The sequence below is a fragment of the Conger conger genome, chromosome 9 (assembly GCF_963514075.1).
Source record: "Conger conger chromosome 9, fConCon1.1, whole genome shotgun sequence".
Taxonomy (NCBI): Eukaryota; Metazoa; Chordata; class Actinopteri; order Anguilliformes; family Congridae; genus Conger; species Conger conger.
The window spans coordinates 3,254,310-3,277,828 of record NC_083768.1 but is presented as its reverse complement, the minus strand read 5'-3'; the positions used below and the strand labels follow the sequence as shown (position 1 = coordinate 3,277,828).

The window sequence follows — 23,519 nt, the reverse complement described above, 5'->3', positions numbered from 1 at the left end:
CGGTTTGGAACAAATGGTTGAATTCGTCGAAACAAAAGTCAAATTTGTTCTTCGATGTGCCTCGGATTACTGGAAAAGCATAACTTTAAATTTGGAAGATATGCCCTGGTGAACCGTAATCCGGTTGGCAAGTTATTATTATTCTTTTTATTATTCTTTTATTTTTTATTGACATTACATGTATGACTTTCCTTTCCAATCAAATATTGCTAAATGCTAAATGCTAAATGTATGTCATATGTTTTACCATAAAACTCAGTATTTGTGTAAAAATTTGTCCCCTGAAGTGGGGGCTGGTGGAGGGATTAGAAAAGGAATTCATGTTTGTGTGTGCTTACCTGCCACCAGTAATAGGTGCTCTTCTAAAGTATGGCGTTCTCCTGCGACAAGAGCGGCGATATGGACGTGTTAAAGCGCTTCATGAACCAGGGGTCTTCATCCTCAACAGAGATGCACTGGCGGCAGGCACACAGTGCCCTGGAGACGGGTTTGTCGGACCACCGGACGGTAAACCGTAATACGCACGATGGGGTACTGCTGTAGCAGAATATAATGATGGCAATGGCACAGATGCAGGACAGCACAATCAAAAGCTTTCTTTTCAGATGCTTGAGGTCAACCATTTTGTAAATGATATGCGTTGTGTTTGTGATACTGGAAAGAGTTTTTTTTTTTTTAAAAAAAGCTTCCTCACTGGAGGGTTTGACTTCAGACGAGGATTTGGAAGGTTTGCTAAATGCGCGTAGTTTACATTTCCTGCTTGGCAAAATGCATGTAATGTGCTTAGAGGTACAGATTAAAAAACAACCATTGTCTGAACGGGAGGGAAAATGTGATGGTTTGAAGCCGAAGGAGGAAGCAGAAACATGAGACAGGCACCCTCCATCAACAGCACCATTGAAAACTGCTCTTAAAATTCCGCACCTAGAAAGAAAACAAAGGAGGATTGAGCATGTTGCTCCATCTATACATATCAGTAATGTACCTGGAACATTCCCCAACAGAGGGATTGCTCTTTGTAGAATCCATGCACTCCCCTGCGTAGTCTAGCTAATTAACTAATAAAAGCGTCAGCTAAATAACAGCTAGCTAGCTAATGTAATATTCAAGAGCCAAAAATATATTTATCTTATTTCCAGGTGGAAGTGTGAATTCCTATGATGCACACAGCCTGAGACACTCAAGGAAAAAGTACGGAAATTACATAAAAATTGGTGTTTATGCTTAAAGATCTGTCAAATTAATCTGTTGTTCACTCTACATGTTCACGTGCAATACGTCACAAAGGAATGCGTCATACCGAATGAAAAAATCATGTCCCAGGCACATATTTTGTATTCATTACATCCTCATATCTTATTTCAGTACAGAGTTACCGAAAGTTAAGTTGAAGGTGTGCTCTTGTGACAACTTGCCCCATCATAGACAGGGCTCCAGACTGTGGTGAGATTGTGCCATTTTGCACGATATTAATTGATCATAGCCCACTTACTTCAGATATCGGGCTCCCCGTACTTGCAAAACTGATATCCGTTGGAGTCATTCCATATTCATTCAGTTTAACACAAAGGAAAGAAACCACAATAAAAATATATCCCGTTCATACTGGTCGATGATTACTGTGGCTCCCTTTCCCAGGGCTCTTTGTACAGTAGTGCCCCAGTAGCAGTGGTCGCGTACGGATGAATTAACTTCTGAACTGGCGGCGCAGGTACAAGAGTATCGGACTTTTAATTAGCCTACCCTGTTGCGGTAATGCCCCCTTCCAGGAACAAAACAAGGTTTAATTGAAATGGCATAACTTACACCTGAGCTATTTATACGTTCCAGACACTTTGGGAGTATTGTAGCTAAATATTGTACGTGGCTCAAGTGGTCATTTGTGGATAAATAAATGCAATGAGTTAGCAATGTGCTACTACGTGTTACTTTAATGTGCGGTTTTGGACCTGAATAAAGCTCCAATGCCTCCTTCTAGACATACCGAATGAGTCAGAGCTTCCACACAGTCTGTCCTTGGAACACTTACAGTGTCCTGCCCTGGCCTGCGATGAGGTATGAGGATGTGTGGTTTTGGTGAGACCTGTTTCTACAGGGTGGCCTGTAGTGTAGTGGTTAAAGTACATGACTGGGACCCAAATAAACAAACAAATAAATAAACTCCATCACAAATCGAATAAGCTCTCCCTTTCCATTATTATTTTTATTTTATGAAATACTATTTATACATGTATTAGGTAGACAAGTACGCCAGCTTGTTACTGCAAATATTTAGCCAATCATGTGGCAGCAACTGAAAGGTCTCTGTTGTAAATGCACAAATGTTAATGTCCACAAATGTTGTGCACACTGTTAAAAAGCTCCAGTTACAAATAATGAAGCAACCAATATAAATTATTTCAACAAATAAGGCTGCGCCTTGAGATCCTGTCCATGAATACCACAAACAGGACCGGTGACAAGGGGCAACCTTGGCGGAGTCCAACACCCACCGGAAACGTGCTTGACTTTGTGCCGAGAATGCGGACACAGCTCTCACTTTGGTTATACAGGGACCTGATGGCTCGTAACAACGGCCCCGGTACCCCATACTCCCGCAGTACACCCCACAGGGTTCCCCGGGGGACACGGTCGAAAGCCTTCTCCAAGTTCACAAAGCACATGTGGACTGGATGGGCAAACTCCCATGACCCCGCCAGCAACCCTGCCAAGGTAAAGAGCATACGCACAAATGACAGTCAGAGCCTTCCCCCCAGCGACACGTAGTCGCAGAGAAGCGACCCTCTCGTTCCCCGGGTGGAACTCCAACACAGTGGCGCTCAGCCGGTGGCTTGTGAGTATCCCCACACCCGCCCGGCGCCTCTCACCTTGAGCAACTCCAGAAAAGAACAGAGTCCAGCCCCTCTCCAGGAGTTTGGTTCCGGAACCAGTACTGTGCGTGGAGGTGAGCCCAACTATATCTAGTTGGTACCGCTCCGCCTCCCGCACTAGCTCCGGTTCCTTCCCCACCAGAGAGGTGACGTTCCACGTCCCCAGAACCAGTCTGCGACGCCGAGGATCAGCACGCCCGGATCCCCGCCTTTGCCTACTGCCCGTTGGGCAAAGCACCCGACTCCGATGCCGACCCCTGCAGGTGGTGAGCCCACAGGGCGGCGACCCCACGTGACCAGTTCGGGCTGTGCCCGGCCGGGCCCCATGGGATAAGGCCCGGCCACCAGACGCTCGCCGACGAGCTCCCCTCCCGGGTCTGGCTCCAGCAGGGGGCCCCGGTTTCCCTTTTCCGGGCGAGGTAACTGGGTCTTTGTGTGGCCGTGTCATGGGAGTCTCTGCTTTTTGCGGATGATGTGGTTCTGCTGGCTTCATCGGACCGTGACCTTCAGCACGCACTGGAGCGGTTTGCAGCCGAGTGTGAAGCGGCCGGGATGAGAGTCAGCACCTCTAAGTCCGAGGCCATGGTTCTCTGCCGGAAAACGGTGGATTGCTCCCTCCGGGTTGGGAACGAGTCTTTGCCCCAAGTGAAGGAGTTCAAGTATCTCGGGGTCTTGTTCACGAGTGAGGGTAGAAGGGAGCGTGAGATCGACAGGCGGATCGGTGCAGCGTCAGCAGTAATGCGGGCGTTGCACCGGACCGTTGTGGTGAAGAAGGAGCTGAGCCGGAAGGCGAAGCTCTCGATTTACTGGTCGATCTACGTCCCAACCCTCACCTATGGTCACGAGCTTTGGGTAGTGACTGAAAGAACGAGATCGCGTATACAAGCGGCCGAAATGAGCTTCCTCCGTAGGGTGGCCGGGCTCAGCCTTAGAGATAGGGTGAGGAGCTCGGACATCCGGAGGGAGCTCGGAGTAGAGCCGCTGCTCCTTCGCATCGAAAGGAGCCAATTGAGGTGGTTCGGGCATCTCATTAGGATGCCTCCCGGGCGCCTCCCTTTGGAGGTTTTCCGGGCTCGTCCAACTGGGCGGAGACCCCGAGGGAGACCCAGAGCCCGCTGGAGAGATTATATATCTCTCCTGGCCAGGGAACGCCTCGGGATCCCCCAGGAGGAGCTAGAATGCGTTGCTGGGGAGAGGGACGCCTGGAATACCCGGCTTTGCCTACTGCCCCCGCGACCCGACTCCGGATAAGCGGGTGACGATGGATGGATGGATGGAAATGAGAACAAGAAAGCACAAATACCCAATGGGAGAAAATAAATATCATAAATATATGAGTGTGGCGAGGACAGGTGAAGTAAGCAGGTAAGCAGCGCGATCCGAGGAACACACCTACAGGTGTATAGGCACACGCCTACAGGTGTATAGGCACACACCCGGACTACATTGTGAAATTCATCACGATGTCGCCCAAAATATGACGTCACTCATCACATACTTTCAAATCTTATCAAAATGTAGCTGATTCCCATCTCTACTAAATAGAACTCAGGAATTTTATTACTTTTGATACAACAAAACTGAAACGTTTACCTCACAAAAAAGTGAGTGATTTTTAAAACTAATAGATGAGTGCAGTTCAGGGAAGCAAACATTTTAATGTTACATTTTTGTATCTATGACCTTCAAAGTACCGGAAAATAGTTGCCAACCAACCTCTCCTACACGAGACTCGTCATTTTTGGGGTTTATTTATTTATGTATGTACTTTTAATCGGGTAATTTTTTTGGGTTTCATTTTTCATTCAAAAAAACGGATGAACATTTGATTAAAATGTGACAGCCTTAAAAACTGATATAATAACAAAAATAACAATTTAACCAGGATAAATCTTTTAAACATTGTCCTTTCTTTTAAGGAGGTTGGATATGTTGCGCCTGCACATTTTGTCACATTCGCACAGTGACAGCCGCAATTTGTATGATTATTATTATTGCCTTTATTTAACCAGGGAGATCAATTAAGGACACATTTGTACAAGGACAACCTGGCAAGTAATAGTGTGAGAGTCGCACATCCGGGATCCGGGTTTATTCGTATTCAATAGTTTTTTCCATGGTGACATATTCTACCAATCTGGTCACATGATATGCCCTAGCTAACCGTTTGAGTGTGAATACGACTTTTAATGCGCCTTGTTAGCTCCAGAGAGAAGTTGACCTCAATTAGATCTAGAACAGATCAGATCAGATTTCCCGGGCAGTTCTAACTTTACTGTACAATAAAACGTGAAACTGATCACGAATCCGCACCCAGGGTGCAACTTTGTACATCATTATTTGTGAAAAGACGTTATCGGTAGGCAAACATTTTGGCAGTTTTTGCCATTATTGATCGTACATCGATTGCGGCAGACATATTTCTGTTACTCAGGACCTTTTCGCGGGTCTGGTGGACCGATACCATTACTGGGGTCTTAAAACAATACAGTCATAACAATTTATGTAAAAATAAGACGACTGATGTTGACCTTATCTTCATTACAAGCAATATAGACCATAACATATAGCATACATGGTTAATATGTGCCATTTACCCCTGCTACATCACATTCATTAGTATTCGTTTTTTGTGATGAAATGTGATTTTGGTCAAACAAATCAATAATAATCAAAACTGGGAGGAATAAATCATGTTTTTCTTCAACAAATATAAAGGAGAGAAGGCTGTCTTCAATATTGGTGTTTATTGATTTAAATAAAATTGAAATTAGGATACAGAACACAAATTTAACAATGAACACATGCCCACAATAAGGCGGAAAACAGCAAAGCTTTCTGGGGCCCAGCCACAAGGAGGGGGCAAATGCAGTCCAGTCATAAAAAACTGTAGGGCCCTTTCACTGGACTTCAGTTCAGAGACCCAGTCGTTACTCAAACGGCCCTGATTGAACACAATGTCTACACACCACACGAGGGGCACAGTCTGACAGTGTGGATCTAAATCTAAATCTAATAATCTAAAGGGGAAGTACACATGCACGCAGGCAAGCATGCATGCATGCACGCACGCACACACACAAACACACACACACACACACAATAGTCCAAGATAGGAGGAAGACCAGGTAAAGGTACACAGCAAACCTTATACGTATATTATACGCCTCTATGTAATGTAAATGTGCAGGGGGGTGCACAGTGTGTACTCAATGAAAATGAGTTCATTTACATGTTCTTCACAGAAAATGAGCCAAGGGTTATGAGTCAAAGGTTGAAAAAAAAAAATTTGTTGTATCATTTTTATTTTAGTAAACATTGAAAACGGGTCCCACAGACCCGAACCTCTTTAGAGGGTTAAATTGTAAAGGCACCGTTTGTGATCACCTAAAAAATGTTGCCACTTACAATAGGTAGAATAATAAGTCGGGCCATTTCAATGCAGCGCTATAAGGGGGCGTTACCGCCACAGGTTATTAAATATCAGCATTGTTGTGCGATGGAGCGTCACTCTACTGTAGGCTCCATTTATCCGTACACTATCAGCGCTACTGTGGCATGATGGACATATGCGTTGACTATGGAATAACTGCATAGGCTATCAGTTTCTCAAGTGCGGGCAGCCCAAGATCAGAAGTAAGTGGGCAATATATTAAGTGTCAAGATATTCATATCATTTAGTATCTCAACACTGATGCATTGACTATTCGTGTCTTATATGGACACGTGCACATTGTTCTATTATAGTATCCTATAGTTATCTTGTTATGTCGAATAATATCCTATATTTATTTCGAACCATGTAGCGGTAATTGCTTGATTAATTGATTATCTCCATTAGCATTGTTCTGAAGTCTGTAGTTAAAATAATCTGTGCCCGAGCAGACTTAAAATCAGTTAAGGCGCCACTTCAAGAGGTCACTGAATAAAAATAGTTTTCACGAACAAAAACGTTTTTTTTCCCGCAGCATTTTCTACAAACTTTAGAGATACTGCCATACGTTAGGTTACAGAGGAGCTTCGGAAATTATACTTTTTAGATTCAAAATCATCTTGTGCTTCACTGAAGACCATGTGAACAGCAGGAGTCTGCAAATAGACTATAGTTAGTATACACACTTTATTGGAGATATTTCTTCTGCTGTTGTAGTTCATCCGCCATTCAACATGTTGTGTGTTCTGGGATGTTCTATGTCACTATTGTAATGTAACTGTAACTGATACCCACAGCGTGATTTGAGTTGCTGTCACCTTCCTGTCAGCTAGAACCAGTCTGGCCATTCTGTGAGAACCAAACATTATTTTTGTGTAAACATTTTATTTATTTATTTTTATTTTACCTTTATTTTACTCGGTCCCATTGAGATTTACATCTCTTTTACAAGGGAGTCCTGGCCAAAATGGCTTAAAATACAACAAATAACACAGATTGTGCATTACGCACAGCAAGACACAGAAGAACATCAAATGTGATCTAAGTGACTTTGACTGTGGGAATGATTGCTGGTGGCATTCAGGGTGGGTTGAGTATCTCAGAAACTGCTGATCTCCTGGGATTTTCACGCACACTAGTCCCTAGGGTTTGCAAAGGATGGTACAACAAAAAAATCAAGAAAAAAAAAGCAGACAGGAAGGTGAAAGTAACGCAAATAACCACACATTACAACAATGGTGTGCAGAAGAGCATCTCTGAACTCACATCGCATCATAACTCTAAGTGGATAGGCTACAGCAGTAGAAGTCTAAAAAATAAGTCTAATAAATATCTAATAAAGTGCTCACTGAGTGTAGATATACAACATTCTAGCACTGTTGGTAATTGTACAGAGCACTAGTTGTCCCCTGGCTGTATTTCTTGGCTACAGTTAAGGAACATATTTTGAAGTTTTAACTGTTCACACCTGTAATTTTGGCAGCTGTCAAGACCCTAGAGGGAAGTACAATTTCAACTGCTACCTGTACAACAAAGATAAGGACCAGGGCCTATTTGAATTTATTTATTTATTTATTTTAACAAACAAATAAACAAACAAACAACAAAGCAAAAGTGACCAAACTTAACTAGCCTGAATGAAGGTGACTTGGTGGCTCTTCCTGTTGAATCTGGCCAGATAATGCTTTGCTGTGTAGTTACAGAAGAGGCTGACATCTCACCTGAGAGATTTTGGTTAGTGTCTGGCTCTTTATTCAGCCTGACACTATTTACTAATTACTATTATGTAGGCCTATTTATTTCATTAAAGATTTGGAATGGAACACTATTTTTTTACCTGCTTTTTTGCAGATGCTTTTTTTTGGCATGTTTTGCATACGTGAAACTATGTCCGGCAATAGTTGTCTATGCAGTTTGGAATATCTTGATACAGATGTAATAATTGTTAAATTGTAAACAGAAGTCAGAATTGATTAACTCCTGTTGATGCGCTTCAGCAATCGCAGCAATAATAATAATAATAATAATAATAATAATAAGAAGAAGAAGAAGAAGAAGAAGAAGAAGAAGAAGAAGAAGAAGAAAAAGAAGAAGAATCATAATAATAGTAATTGTTAATATTTGCATTGAATTACAAAGATTTGTGAAATACTTGACAAATCTGAACACACAACGCGTCATAACTCTAAGAGGATAGGCTACAGCAGTAGAAGTCTAAAAAATAAGTCTAATAAATATCTAATAAAGTGCTCACTGAGTGTAGATATACAACATTCTAGCACTGTTGGTAATTGTACAGAGCACTAGTTGTCCCCCGGCTGTATTTCTTGGCTACAGTTACGGAACATATTTTGAAGTTTTAACTGTTCACACCTCTAATTTTGGCAGCTGTCAAAACTGTTCACACCCATTACATTGCATACCCATAAACCATAATTGTAGTCCCGCCTTCCAATTCTTACTACTGATGAGTGGTTTGCATCTTGTGGTATAGCCTCTCTATTGCTGCTCTCTAAGTCTTCTTTGAGCAGTTGATTAGGACACCTTCACCCCAGCCCTGCATAGATTGTTTGATTGTGATGTTTTGGGGGTTTTCTTCACAGCTCTCACAATGTTTCTGTCCTCAACTGCTGTTGTTTTCCTTGGTCGACCTGTTCGATGTCTGTTGCTCAGTACACCAGCAGTTTCTTTCTTTTTCAGGACATTGTAATTTGTTGTACAAGCTATCCCCAATGCTTGTGCAATGGATTTCCCCTCTTTTCTAAGCATCAAAATGGCTTGCTTTTGTCCCAAAGACAGCTCTCTGGTCTTCATGTTCATGTTTATTTCTAACACAAATGCAGTCTTCACAGGCAAAACCCAAGGCTAAAACCAAGAGTAAGCATTCAGACCTATTTATTGTTTAACAAATCAATCTAACAGGACACATCTGGACAACAGGAAACACCTGTCAGTGACATGTTCCAATACTTTTGTTCAACTGAAAATAGGGTGGTCTGATACAAAATAGGTAATATAATAAAAGATGAAATTTGGATCGGATGATGTACATCTTTTCAACTCAATTGTCTTCAGTGTGTAGCTAAAACAAAGAAATTGACCTTGCTGTTCTAATATTTTTGGAGGGGACTGTAGATCTCACATAAAATGAGGAAAGAGACATGGAAAACTGCAAATCACATGTGCACAGGCTGTTTCCACTAGCCTGCCTGGTGTGGCCTCATTATCATGTGCAATATCTAACTAATCATGTGCAATATCTACTTATAGTCATGTGAAATATCTACTTATAATCATGTGCAATATCTACCTATAATCATGTGCAATATCTACTTATAGTCATGTGAAATATCTACTTATAATCATGTGCAATATCTACCTATAATCATGTGCAATATCTACTTATAGTCATGTGAAATATCTACTTATAATAATGTGCAATATCTACTTACACTCATGTGCAATGTCCCACAATAATAATGTGCAATATCTACTTATAATCATGTGCAATATCTCCCTATAACCACTGCAATATCGAATTATAATCATGTGCGATATCTAACTATAATCATGTGCAATATCTACCTATTATTTTATCTCCTTTTAGGTAGCTTATTAGAAGTAGTATGGGCATTTTATGGGCCCAAGGCAGTAATATGTGGTGTACACCAAATAAGGTTTGTCTTTCCTTGAGTGTAGCAGTCTCAGGTTGGAAATAAGATAAATGTATTTTGGGTTTTTAAATAATCTGGTAATATTTAAGTCAGTTGTGTGCTCCAAAGGATTCTACGGAGAGCAATCCCCTCTGTTGGGAAATGCTCCAGGTCCATTACTGATATGTACCATAGATATGTTGAGTGTAATCAGTCCTCCTTTGTTTTCTTTCTAGGTGGGTGATTTCCAGCAGAGAGCAGCTTCACCATCTCTTCACCACCTAATTCAGTCAAAAAGAAGAAAGCAGGACCCCTCCCTCTAACAGGAAGCACAAGCTTGCACTTCAAACCGTCACATTTTCCCTCCTATTCAGACGTGACTTACTGTGCAGGTTTTGTGCATCTGAGAACTGTTCTAAAAGGATGACATTCCCTGCCTGAATGGGTCATGCACTTTGTTTCTGATACAATCCTTTCAAACCCTCGTCTTAAGTCAAACCCTCCAATGAGGAAGCTCTCCCTCTTTTTGAGAACAACTTTCCAGTATCTAAACACATATCATGTACAAAATGGTGGGCCTCAAGCATCTGAAAAGCAAGCTTTTGATTGTGCTGTTCTGCAGCTGTGCTGCTACCTTAGTTTTATTTAGCTACAGCAATCTGTCATCATACTTATTACAACTTGACTACCGGCAGTCCGACAAACCCGTCTCCAGGGCACTGTGTGCCTGCCGCCAGTGCATCTCTGTTGAGGATGAAGACCCCTGGTTCATGAAGCGCTTTAACACGTCCATATCGCCGCTCTTGTCGCAGGAGAACGCCATACTTCCGAAGAGCACCTATTACTGGTGGCAGGTAAGCACACACAAACATGGATTCTTTTTCATCTCATCCCTCCGCCAGCCCCCACTTCAGGGGACAACTTTTTACAGTTTTATAAACATGGTAAAACATACGACATACATTTAGCAATATCTTATTGGAAAGGAAAGTCATACATGCAATGTGAATAAAAATGAACAGAAAAAAAGAATAATAAGAACAAAATAATGAGGCTTTGAGTTTTGTTGTGATGAATGTTGAATAGTTGAACAGTATATAATCAAATGAGGCTTTGAGTTTTGTTGTGATGAATGTTGAATAGTTGAACAGTATATAATCAAATGAGGCTTTGAGTTTTGTTGTGATGAATGTTGAATAGTTGAACAGTATATAATCAAATGAGGCTTTGAGTTTTGTTGTGATGAATGTTGAATAGTTGAACAGTATATAATGAAGCGAGGCTTTGAGTTTTGTTGTGATGAATGTTGAATAGTTGAACAGTATATAATCAAATGAGGCTTTGAGTTTTGTTGTGATGAATGCTGAATAGTTGAACAGTATATAATGAAGCGAGGCTTTGAGTTTTGTTGTGATGAATGTCGAATGCATGAAATAGAATTGCATTGAATAGTGTCCCCCCATGTACATTTGTAAAAATGTAAATTTTAGCCATTGTTAAAAATATTGTTCATGTTTGTCATTTCCTAAAGCAAATGTTCAGCATGAATGCATTAAACTGCAACTTTTAAAAAAATGAGTTCACTTTCAAAACCGAACATTATGAAGTACAAATATGATCACCAGCAAAACTACAATCACCAATATTCACTCAGTGAGCACTTTATTTGGTAGACCTGTGCACCAGCTTGTGAATGCAAATATTGAATCAGCCAATTGTGCGGCAACAACTAAATCCATAAAACTTTGTTGTACGTCGCTCTGGATAAGAGCATCTGCCAAATGCCAATAATGTAATGTAATAAAAGCATGCAGATGTGATCAAGATGTTCAGCTGTTTTTCAGACCAAATGTCAGAATGGGGAACAAATGTGATCTAGTTGACTTTGACCATGGAATGATTGTTGGTGCCAGACAGGGTGGTTTGAGTATCTCAGAAACTGCTGATCTCCTGGGATTTCCACTTCAGTCTCTAGAGTTTGCAGAGAACGGTGCGAAAAACAAAAAAACACCCAGTGAGCAGCATACATTTACATTTACGTCATTTGGCAGACACTTTTAATCCAAAGCGACTTACAAGTGCATAGGTCCTTCCACAAGTTAAAGCATCACATCCATAACTAGTAAAATACACATGAAGTGCTGTTCTAAACAAAAAATACAGTCATCGTAAGTGCAAGTTTTTTTTTTTTTTTTTTTTGGGGGGGGTTAGACAACAGGGATATCGGAAGGGTGGGGGGAAATCAGGAGGGATCTGCGTCGAAATAGGGGGAGGGATTCTGTTGTCCTGACAGTGGTAGGCAAGTCGTTCCGGGGAACCAGAACGGAAAACAGGCGTGCAGCTCGACCGCGGTTATTTATGCTGTATTTAAAAATTTTAAAACAGCATAACCTTTCATTCGCCTGGGGTTATGCAAATGAATGTTTTGTTCTGTTCTGCAGCTATCGTTGCTCTTGCTGATTGACTCTCGAGCAGCTGAGAGTCTCTGTGTCTTTATTGTGTCCCCAGAGGCTACAGACTAAGCAAAATGCCAACTACGGAGATGTGGTGCGGAAACTATTCAAGGTCGTCCCTGGCAACGGACATTACAACGACTCAGGGCCCAATCGCTGCAGGACTTGCGCTGTAGTCGGGAATTCTGGGAACCTCAACGGATCCGATTACGGAGCCCTCATTGACTCCAATGACTTCATCATAAGGTGACCGATTCAGCCTGATTTTCAATAACGGTGTCTCTTAGCAGTTTACGAAGACTCGAAAGGTATACCTTACGAAAGTTGTTTACTTTCCTAGGCGTGTTCTCCGAACTATCCCTTAGGCGGTTGCTTAAGGCATAGCTTCTACGTGCGACATTACTAGGCCTATCGACCTGTCTGTGATCGATTATGCACTCCATGCCGCGACTGCTTGATTGCGTTATTAGAGAAAGTAGTGTTATTTATGAATAAAACACTGCAGGAATACTTTAAAACATTTCATTTATCACGACTAGTGGTAACATATAAATAGAAGTTCAAACTTACAAACTAAATTATCCAACCGTATATATTGTAGCGAGCGCTGGATCCAAAGACTGAGGAAAGACTGAGGCAGCTTGTTTTATTAGACCAGACTAACAGTAATGCTCCTCACAGCAAACATTCGCAGACTGACGAAATGGTCGGGCGACAATGGTTTTTTATAGCAGATCAGACGACCTGTTTGAAAACCGCCCCAAGACACACCCTCTAACAAAAACTTTAAACACGACCGGGTAGCCGTTCCCATCCAGCCCAGGTACAGAACCCCATGCCGTTACAATATAATCTTCGCCAAATTATTTATACGGTTTGTGATATCACGCCTGGCCCCACTAGGCTCTCTAGCAATACGCCTTCTTGGCCATGTCATGTTTTATTTACATTATTTTAATATCTTTGTCATGCTGCCTTAAATGACTTTTCAATGAGGAGAGAGGCACCATCACATTACTGGTGTAATTCACTGATTAGCTGACGTTTTCAATAAAAGCGCACCAACAAGCAAAACGCACCAACACGAAAACAACATAAAGCTACGGCGAAAAAGAAAAGAAAAGAAAGAAGCGGTCACACAGCTTCACAGCAAACAAAATGCAGATAATGTTAAAGGACGTGGCGTGGAAATTATTTTACAGTTTTAGGACTACGGTGTCAAACAAAACAAAGAAAGCACTATGGTTAAACATTACTCCAGCCCACAGGGAGAGTGTGAAATCATGAGTTTATGAATGTCATTTAAAAGGCAATTAGGCAACATTATTTATTATAATTTATTATATTTATTCTTTCCATGAAAACAGTCCCATTAATGTGGTATTTTAGTAATATTATTAGCCAACTACAACTGTATAAATATTAGTGTACATATTGCTTAACAGATTGAGATGTAACTAAGAGCAACAGGTGATTTCAGAGGCTTGCAGTCCTAACTAACAGTGGTGGCCACTAGCGGAGTGAGCTGACAACATCGCTATGGTATAGCGAAGAGTGGTCCAGACCAACCTTACGAAAGTACGACGTACGGAAGGTATACTTAGCAAAGAACGTTTCGGGAAACACATTGAAACCTTAAGGTACAGCTTAAGGTCCAATTTATGAACAACGTAGCGTTAAGAAGGCTTTGGGACGTGTAGCCCTGGAGGGTGTGTGTGTGCTGGTCTCTCAGTGTCATGGAGGGTGTGTGTGTGTGCTGGTCTCAGTGTCATTGAGGGCTCAGGTAAGGTGCAATCTTGTGTAATTTCAGCTTTAATTGATCAGTTGAGTGCTGAGTAACAACAAAAGCCAGCACACTCTGCGGCTCTCCAGGACCAGGAGTGAGGACCCCAACACACCCTGCGGCTCTCTCTCTCTCTCTCTCTCTCCCCCTCTCTCTCGCTCTCTCTCTCTCACTCTCTCTCTCTCTTCTATTCTTTTTGTCTTTTTGGATAGCTCGGCCTGCTTCGGGACTGACAGTGTTAGGCTAAAATTCCTGCCATGTGTTTCTTCCATCCATCAAAGAAAGGGTACAAAGCTTGCATTTATTAGTAAGTGAAGGAGAAATGTTAATTGAATACCAGTCAGTGTATTTTCTGTGCCAATAGTGTTGCTCCCATCACGTTACAGAAACCATAATGATGTTTCCTGGTTGTCTCGTAAACTTGGGCCACATAAATGCAGCTCTCATGATTGCTTTGTCTAAAATCAATGTCAAGACTAGTTTACATAGCAGCCAGTCTCTAAAAGTAATATATATATATTGTCTCTGCAGAATGAACAGAGCTCCCATTTTGGGCTATGAAAAGGACTTAGGGAACAGAACCACCCATCGTGTCATGTGCCCAGAAAGTGCCACAAACCTGCAAAAGGACACAAGTCTGCTGCTGATACCATTCAAGACTTTGGATCTGGAGTGGATCACTAGTGCTCTGACCACAGGCACTGTGAAACGGTAGGTGGCCATGGGCTACATTGGGAATGCATTTGTGTTTGAACATTGATCTAAGAAGCTGAATGCAGCTCTGAGAAACAGGAGCCCTCGTCAGAAGCTGCTGTGGTGCTCACTCACTTTGTTTTCGGATGAAAAAGAAGCAACCGTTTTCATCATTACGCTTTGCATTTAATGTTAGGGTGAGGGCTAAAATGAGCTAGACAGAAAGAAAGGGAAAAAGGGCTCCTTTATTAGCTCTTGGTTCAGTGTTGCCATGGATGCTCCAAGTGTCCTGCCCTGGGGTACTAGTGGACTCTGATCTTGTGGATAGTCATTGGACTAAGTGGCACCCAGCAGGTGATTGAAATCTCTCTGTTTTCCACAGCACCCGTATGCGTGTGATGGCCAAGATTAATGCAGACAAGAATAAGGTGAAAGAGTCTTGTGTCGCACTTTGTTCCAAAATGCTTTTGTGTGTGTGTGTGTGTGTGTGTGTATGCACAAGTGTGTGACTATACAATATTCTACATATAGTATGTCTATTTCGCTCATTCGGTGACTTTTCTGATTCCTTTTAACACAGGTGTTAATTTACAACCCTGAGTTCTTCAAGTACGTCTATGATGTGTGGCTTGAACGCCATGGGAAATATCCCTCCACCGGCTTCTTAACCTTGATGTTCGCCATCCACGTATGTGATGAGGTAAGCACATATTACAGGGGGTGGCCTGTAGCGTAGTGGTTAAGGTAAATGACTGGGACACGCAAGGTCGGTGGTTCTAATCCCGGTGTAGCCACAATACGATCCACATTGCTGTTGGGCCCTTGAGCAAGGCCCTTAACCCTGGATTGCTCCAGGGGAGGATTGTCTCCTGCTTAGTCTAATCAACTGTATGTCACTCTGGATAAGAGTGTCTGCCAAATGCCATTAATATAATGTAATGTAATGTAATGTAATGCTTGCTTTTCTCCAAAAGACAGCTCTCTGGTCTTCATGTTGGTTTTATCATTTCTAACACAAATACCCTAAAAACCTGGATCTTCTCCCAAAACTATTCCCCTCACTCAGAACCCTAAGCTTCTCCGACTTCCCTGCTTCCTCCTCAAAAAAACCCCACACACACACAAATAAAGTTTCACACCCATGCATATACACTCAGTGAGCACTTCATTAGGTAGACCTGTACATCAGCTTCTTAATGCAAATATTTAATCAGCCAATCATGTGGCAGCATCTCAATGCATAAAATCATGCCGACATTGTCAAGTGGTTCAGCTGTTTTTCAGACCAAATGTCAGAATGATGCAGAAATGTGATCTAAGTGACTTTGACTGTAGAATGATTGTTGGTGACAGACAGGGTGGTTTGAGTATTGTAAGGCCGACATCTGGCATTATCACTCAGGGCTGGTCAGCTTGCTGGCTTCCTCTGGTATTGTGGAATATGTGGCTGTAAAGTAATTTAGGAGCATGCATCATTAACCCCCCCTTATCTCCACACCCATACGGGCAGGAGCCTGTGGGGGAAGACTCAGGCCTCCAGCCGTAAAACTCGTTACGACGGGGCAACATCCTTTACGGCACGGGAAGGTTTCAGAGGGCACGGCCTGTTAGGCCCTGACCTTCTCCTGAACCCCCCTTCATTGCTCTCTCCCTCTTTACTCACTCACTAAATGATGTGTACAGCATTGGATGTTTCATGACAAAGTCAGTTTAGATAATATTCATGTTTGGTATTATTCTGATTGTTTCAGTGCGACTGGTGCAATGGTTTTATTTCTGCAACAGCAAACCCTGTACATCATAACCAACCAGGAGAAGCTGTGTGGAGCTCTGCCCCAGTGAAAGCCATGTGCCTCAACCCCCCTGCGCTTCCTGGGGAGGCGTGGCTCCAAATTACAGATGGTTAACATCAAAGGCCAGATTTTGGATTTAAGGACAACAAACTAAGCAATCTGGGAGAATGCAATCAGCCTCCCGTGCACTCCGTGCACGTAATTTCTATGTACAGGGTGTCTGTAGCCAGACTCCCGTATGTAGCTTTTATTACCAGGTATGACTTTTAAGACTCCGTAATTTGGTTTGCATTGTAATGTTTTTATTTGGAACTAGTATGCAATTACGTGTATGTAACCTGCCTGGTAAAATAAATTGTTAAAACTTGATCTGTTTGGTTTCGCTTACTCACACTCAAAGTTATACAGGGAATGCGTGGTTTACCCCCTCGAACTGGTCTAGGGAGGATGAATATTTACACTTAATGTATCACGGCGTATAGCACCCGTAGACCTATGATGGTAAATCCCTCGCCTCCGCATGGTAGTTCATTCATGTCGAGCACAGCCGTAGCTAGGTTGGTCTGCTTGGGTCCCTAGGCTGTAAACAGATATACCCAAGAGTAGCTATTCCTGCGACCTCTGATGACTACAGATAGCTAGTCAGTTCGTGAGACGTGCACATTACGCGCGATGTAACATGCGGTGGTACCAGCAGAGGACTGTTCGGAGAGTAAATCTCAGTACAGGATTCCTATAGCGATCAAGTCAAAATTATAAATACGACATCCACTAATGTGGATAAATAATCTAAATTATTATTCTAAAATGGAGTCAGATAAACGAAGGTGAATCTATTGGCCCTATTGTGGAGATTCTGGGTCAGTCCAGACCAGTAAAGAGCGGAAGGCAGAGTGGTACTACTGCCTTTGTATCGTGGTTTGTTTATTGGCTGATCTAGACTGTCTGCATAGGGGCCACTGATTTTTAACCCTATTAGTATTCTTTCAGCAACACCAGAAGGACGAGCACGCTGATACCTTCAGCCCTCGCTAAATTCCGTCGTTGGGTTAGCGTTGGGTTTTACAGTATCTAAGCAACTTCGTATCTCCTGGGATTTACATGCACAGCCGTCAAAGCTGACAGGAAGGTGACAGTAACACATATAACCACACATTACAACAGTGGTGTGCAGAAGAGCATCCCAGAACACACAAAGCATCAAACCTCGAAGTGGATTGGCTACAGCAGCAGGAGATTTAATAAGTCTAAAAGATAGGTCTAAGAAATACATAATAAATTGCTCACTGGTGTAGGCTATACAATAGTAATTATATTGTTGATGACGATACAGTCACTACCAACACCTGGAATTTATGAAATCTACTCAGTTTAACATCAAACTGTCTCCATCCTCTTGGTCTCAGGTGAATGTTTTTGGATTTGGAGCAGCCAAGGACGGAACCTGGCAGCATTACTGGGAGAAAAACAAATTTACACGTAGAAAGCCAACCGGATGGCATGCTGGAGACTATGAGTCCATGACCTTGAAGCTGCTGGCCTGTAAAAAAAGAAAAATCAAGTTGTTTGAAGGGAAATGAGGGGAACCATTGGCTGTGAAATAGGAAAATGTAATGCTTGAATTTGGTGGATGTTTCTAAGTGAAATGAAGCAACTCTGCCTTGACCTCAGGCATCCCCTCAAACCCAAGGGCCTTTTCTGTTCAGTCAATGTGAAAATGTTTGTACTTGGATTCTTGGATTTATCTTGCCCCCACCCCCACCCCCCACCAAGAGGTTTGCCACTGACAATGATACCCCCATTATTGTCAGTGGCAAACCTCTGCTGCCATCAACAATCCCCACGATGAACAAGTGATGAACAACATCCCACTGTACCCCCCATTCCCTGTCAATAATTTAGGACAACAATCACGGAACAACAATCGCCCCCCATTTCAACAATCTCTGAAATTAACAACAGCAGGACACTGGCATATGGCAGTTGCAGTCTACTGAATATCTGACTAACTCTGATTCACATACTGTGAATGGCCTGGCCTTGGATACAAGCATACAGTTGAAAGTCAGACTCAGCTAAAGGGCTGTCTTGTGTAGTCCATGGACATGTCTGCTGCTCTAAGCTATCTGTACTGTATGTACAATGATCCATTTACAAAAGCATTAGTACCATTACAAGACACCTCATTGCTGATTACACAGTATCATAATGATTTTTGTGTTTCATACATCAATTAATAATACATGTGACAACTTGCCCCAAACTGATATGTGTGCAAATTTGGGATATATCTCAAGGACAGCTTAACATAGCTATAGTATCATATTTTATTGTCCCCTACTCAGTACAAAAAAATACTTTTGAACATTTGTACCTAATACATTTTTATCACATAAAATGTGAAGTGCCATTTATTTATGTATTTTTAACTGTTTCAAAGGTGTTCATTTTGAGGAGTTTGACTTATCATGGGGTAATAGTGAGGAGCTTTAGTTATCATGGGGTAATTGTCAGAAGTTTGAGTTATCATGGGGTAATTGTGAGGAGTTTGAGTTATCGTGGGGTAATTGTGAGGAGTTTGAGTTATCATGGGGTAATTGTGAGGAGTTTGAGTTATCATGGGGTAATTGTGAGGAGTTTGAGTTATCATGGGGTAATTGTGAGGAGTTTTAGTTATCATGGGGTAATTGTGAGAAGTTTGAGTTATCATGGGGTAATTGTGAGGAGTTTGAGTTATTGTGGTGTAATGTTGAGGAGTTTGAGTTATCATGGGGTAATTGTGAGGAGTTTGAGTTATCATGGGGTAATTGTGAGGAGTTATTTGATATGAGGAAACAGACGTGAACAGCTAAAGGTCCATACAAAACTTTTTTATATCTCTTGTTCACCGGTGGTGCCATACGGGAATTAATGTGAATTTTCATGAAAGAAAATAGTCAGCCATTTTGTGAGAGGTACCAGAAGCTTTTTTTGTTGGACAGCACATTCCAAACTGTATTTTGTATTATAATTAAATAAAATAAAATTGTTGATGGATAGATGGACTGCAGTAAAATTTCATGTGATTGAGATTGAGATTGTGATTGTGATTTTAAATCCTGTGTTCCTAGCACTATAACGAGTGTTGGATGCAAGAATAAAGGGACAAAAGGCCAAAATCAAAAGTCAGTAGGCAACCAACGCACTTCATGCACTGGCTTGAGTTCTCTGTTCTCTAACCCTGAAATGCCACTGCAAACATGACCCAAACCTCCATTTGAAAAAAATAGTATTTCAATAGAAAATACACTGTAATTATTTCCAGAAATTAATTTGCAGTCGTGCACAATAAGAAGATACTATCAGTGTAATCTGAGTCTGTCTGCATTATTATCAAACATGTCTCTGTTTTTTCTTTCTTCATAATTGATTCAAGGAAATGTAGAAGTGGGTTATGGTTGTCAGGGTGTTTATGATTTATACATTTTCAATCAGTTTACAGTCTTCCCTTTTTGGACAATAATCTGATTAATAATAATCGAGGATGAACAGCAGGGAAGCAGGGAAATGGGGATGTTATGTCTGGATGGGTTTATTTTCAAAGAAAGCCAAAGGAACCATCAATCGTCTGTTGCCACCTGTTAAACATGGAGATGGACCTGGTGTGGATGGTAATCTCATGGATTGTTCCGCATGGTGATGTATCAGCCAAGGATTATAATGTCATTTTAGGGGGTAACCATGTGAGGCCTATATCACAAACACTGTTCCCTCACAATGATGTCCCCATTTTCCAATGGTGGTTTCCAAGGGTGGTTTCATGAACAGAAAAAACCTAATCCAGTGAGCAGCAGTTCTGCAGACAGAAACGGCTTGTTAACGAGAGATGTCAGAGGAGAGTGGCCAGACTGGTCAAAGCTGACAGGAAGGTCACAGTAATGCAAATAACCACACATTACAACAGTGATATACAGAAGAGCATCTATACACACAAAGGCGACTTTTGGAATGTGGATCTCCATCCTACTACTGTACTACAACACAATCTGTTTATGTTTTAACTGACATATTTTTTGTCATATTTTTTTTGAACATCCTTCTTATTTGCCTGAGGAATTCTTGTGTCCTGTGAGACTTTTCACATCCTGTTGCATGAACCAACTCACCTTCTGCAGAATAAAGAACTCTAACCCTGAATTGATAGTTTCTATCAAAAAAACTAAAAGCTAAAAAGCTCTGGGAAAGACCTCACTGGGCAGTTAGGAGCCAATCGTGCCTCCTCACTATCTAACTGACCATCACTGCCTTAGAGACATGCACAATTCTACAAAAGGATCAACAAAAAAGACAAACTGCTTCCTGTATTTTACAAGAGTTTCCCTCAGAAGTCATGGTTCTCCACTCAGGTTGTGAGTGGAATCCTGTGGTTTGTATGTGGGAGCTGTTTAACAATTGAGTTTCTTGGGCAATCCATCACATTATCTGCATGATAATCTGCACTGATGCTCCTAGGATTTCATTATGCATGTTTTAACAGTCAATACAACAGATTTTAAACAACAGAAATGTTGTTCACCTGCAACTTCATCACCAGTCATTTCATGCAGTTTTTAATTGTCCTTGTTAACTTGTATACATAAAAGCTGAATTGAAAATATCCATCCATCCATCCATTATCTTAACCCGCTTATCCTGAACAGGGTCGCTGGAGCCTATCCCAGCATACATTGGGCGAAAGGCAGGAATACACCCTGGACAGGTCGCCAGTCCATCGCAGGGCACACACACCATTCACTCACACACTCATACCTACAGGCAATTTACACTCTCCAATCAGCCTAACCTGCATGTCTTTGGACTGTGGGAGGAAACCGGAGTACCCGGAGGAAACCCACGCAAACACAGGGAGAACATGCAAACTCCGCACAGAGAGGCCCCGGCCGATGGGGATTCGAACCCAGGACCTCCTTGCTGTGAGGCGGCAGTGCTACCCACTGCACCATCCGTGCCGCTTGAATTGAAAATAGATAGAAATGTAGATATTTAGCCAAAAATCTTTTTCTTTATTATCATACGTCTTCTATTCTAAAAGAGCGTCTGCCAAATGCCATTAATGTAAATTAATAGTTACATTTACATACCTTAGATATGGTTTATTTGAGTGCTTTGCACTTTGTTACAGGAGCTATAGACTTCATAGCCCATCATTCATAGCACATCATCATTCAGATGCCTTGAGCCTCATAGCTGGAACAATCTGCAAACATACTGTACTGTGCAAAAGTCTTAGGCACCTGTTTAACATTCTGTACAGATAAGATTCTGACAGTAATATGTTTTTTTTTTACTTAATCTTTTGGATAATGAATATTTGGAAATCTCAAATGCGTTCTTTTATACGAACAAACACACACACACACACATACACACACATACACACACACACACAGAAAATTCAAACAAATATATAATAAAGTCTAGGGTGCCTAAGTCTTCTGCACTGTACTGTATCTTAACTCTTAAAGACCAACATGTCTTGGTCAAACATTATGCAGACGTTAATCAAGGTTCAACATCCGCCCCACATGATATTCCTCACTGGCCCCAATGATGATTCATAAATGTATGTTCATTCTTGCACATTTGTTCTGATATATTTTGTCATGTAATATCCAAACATCCAAAATTATTTATAACTGGATGAATTGAAGGTGGTTTACATGACAACATTTTTACACCGTATGTGATCGTACTTGTAATTATGATTTATAATGATATCATATAATATCATACTTAATGAGAAAGTGATGCTATGTGTGTTGTGGTGTTGTGTAAACTTTGTTTTAATTCTGTGTAAAATTCTATGTTCTGTTCTGCTGCTCAACTTGCTTGGTTCCTCTGGCAGAAGGAATATTAATCTGAACGGGGCTGTTCAGACATCACATTCCAATACATTCAGGGCTGTAGTGGTGAATAAAAAGGTGGGTAAGCCCTTGCTGTTTTCACAACACTCCATGAATTCTAATGACGTCAGTTCAAATACAGTAATATTAACAGACGAGTGAGTAAACCCAGACTTGCATTCATCTGGATGCAATTCCTTTATTGGTCAAACGTGCGTCCTCAAGATCTAAGTGTTCGTGGCACTTATGTAGCTAGCCTATATGCTGAATATTCCTATCTTAAAAACGGAGAGGAAAATTAAATATCCGTCAATTACCGCTTGTAACCACGCACTTGCCTTGTAATTAGTCGTAACCCTGGTCGCTGAATGTAACGCACAATGACTGCTTTTAAAAAGAAAAGTATTGCTCACTTTTTCAAAATACCTGATTCTAAGAATGAAAATCACAATTTAAATATATCATCATACAACTGAAACGGCTCGTGCACTGATGGATACGAGCACGTCCTCGGTGGCTGCTCACAATACGATCTTTGCTCGCAACAATGTCATGGATTTAGAGTAGAGACTTAAAACGGCGCTCAGAGAGCCAAACGAACGGCTCTTTGACGGAAGAGACAAGAGTCACTTCGTTCATTTGAAAGATTGGTTCAAAAATATTCGTTTGTTCGTTCGTGCCCATCACTAGTGCCCAGACGCGCAAAAGGGAATAGAAAGAGTAGCGTACTACATTGCAAGCAAAAATGCGTTAACGTTCCAGGAGAGGTGCGTAAACTCGTTTCTTACATAAAGAGATGGACAAACTGCGTTTGCGTGCGCTTACCTTCTACTACACCCCTGTTTAAATTACTTTTATCAGATTATTTCACCCAGAGCGATTTATAAGTTTGGTTGCTGTAACTTTGCATGGGAGAGTTTGGGGAATGAGGATTTCTGTTTCAATCGCACAAGTGAGTA

At 41.5% G+C, this 23,519-nt stretch overlaps 1 protein-coding gene across 1 annotated transcript; it reads left to right on the top strand.

Annotated features, from left to right (window-relative positions):
* Nucleotides 1-369: 369 nt before the first annotated feature.
* On the top strand, nucleotides 370-18,319 carry LOC133136692 (CMP-N-acetylneuraminate-beta-galactosamide-alpha-2,3-sialyltransferase 2-like). The gene is made up of 7 exons (XM_061254340.1): nucleotides 370-507; nucleotides 10,652-10,810; nucleotides 12,465-12,655; nucleotides 14,724-14,903; nucleotides 15,268-15,313; nucleotides 15,466-15,585; nucleotides 18,085-18,319. Exons 1-7 carry the CDS (start codon nucleotides 370-372, stop codon nucleotides 18,256-18,258), a joined length of 1,008 nt encoding a protein of 335 aa, XP_061110324.1. The 3' UTR covers nucleotides 18,259-18,319.
* Nucleotides 18,320-23,519: the final 5,200 nt, after the last annotated feature.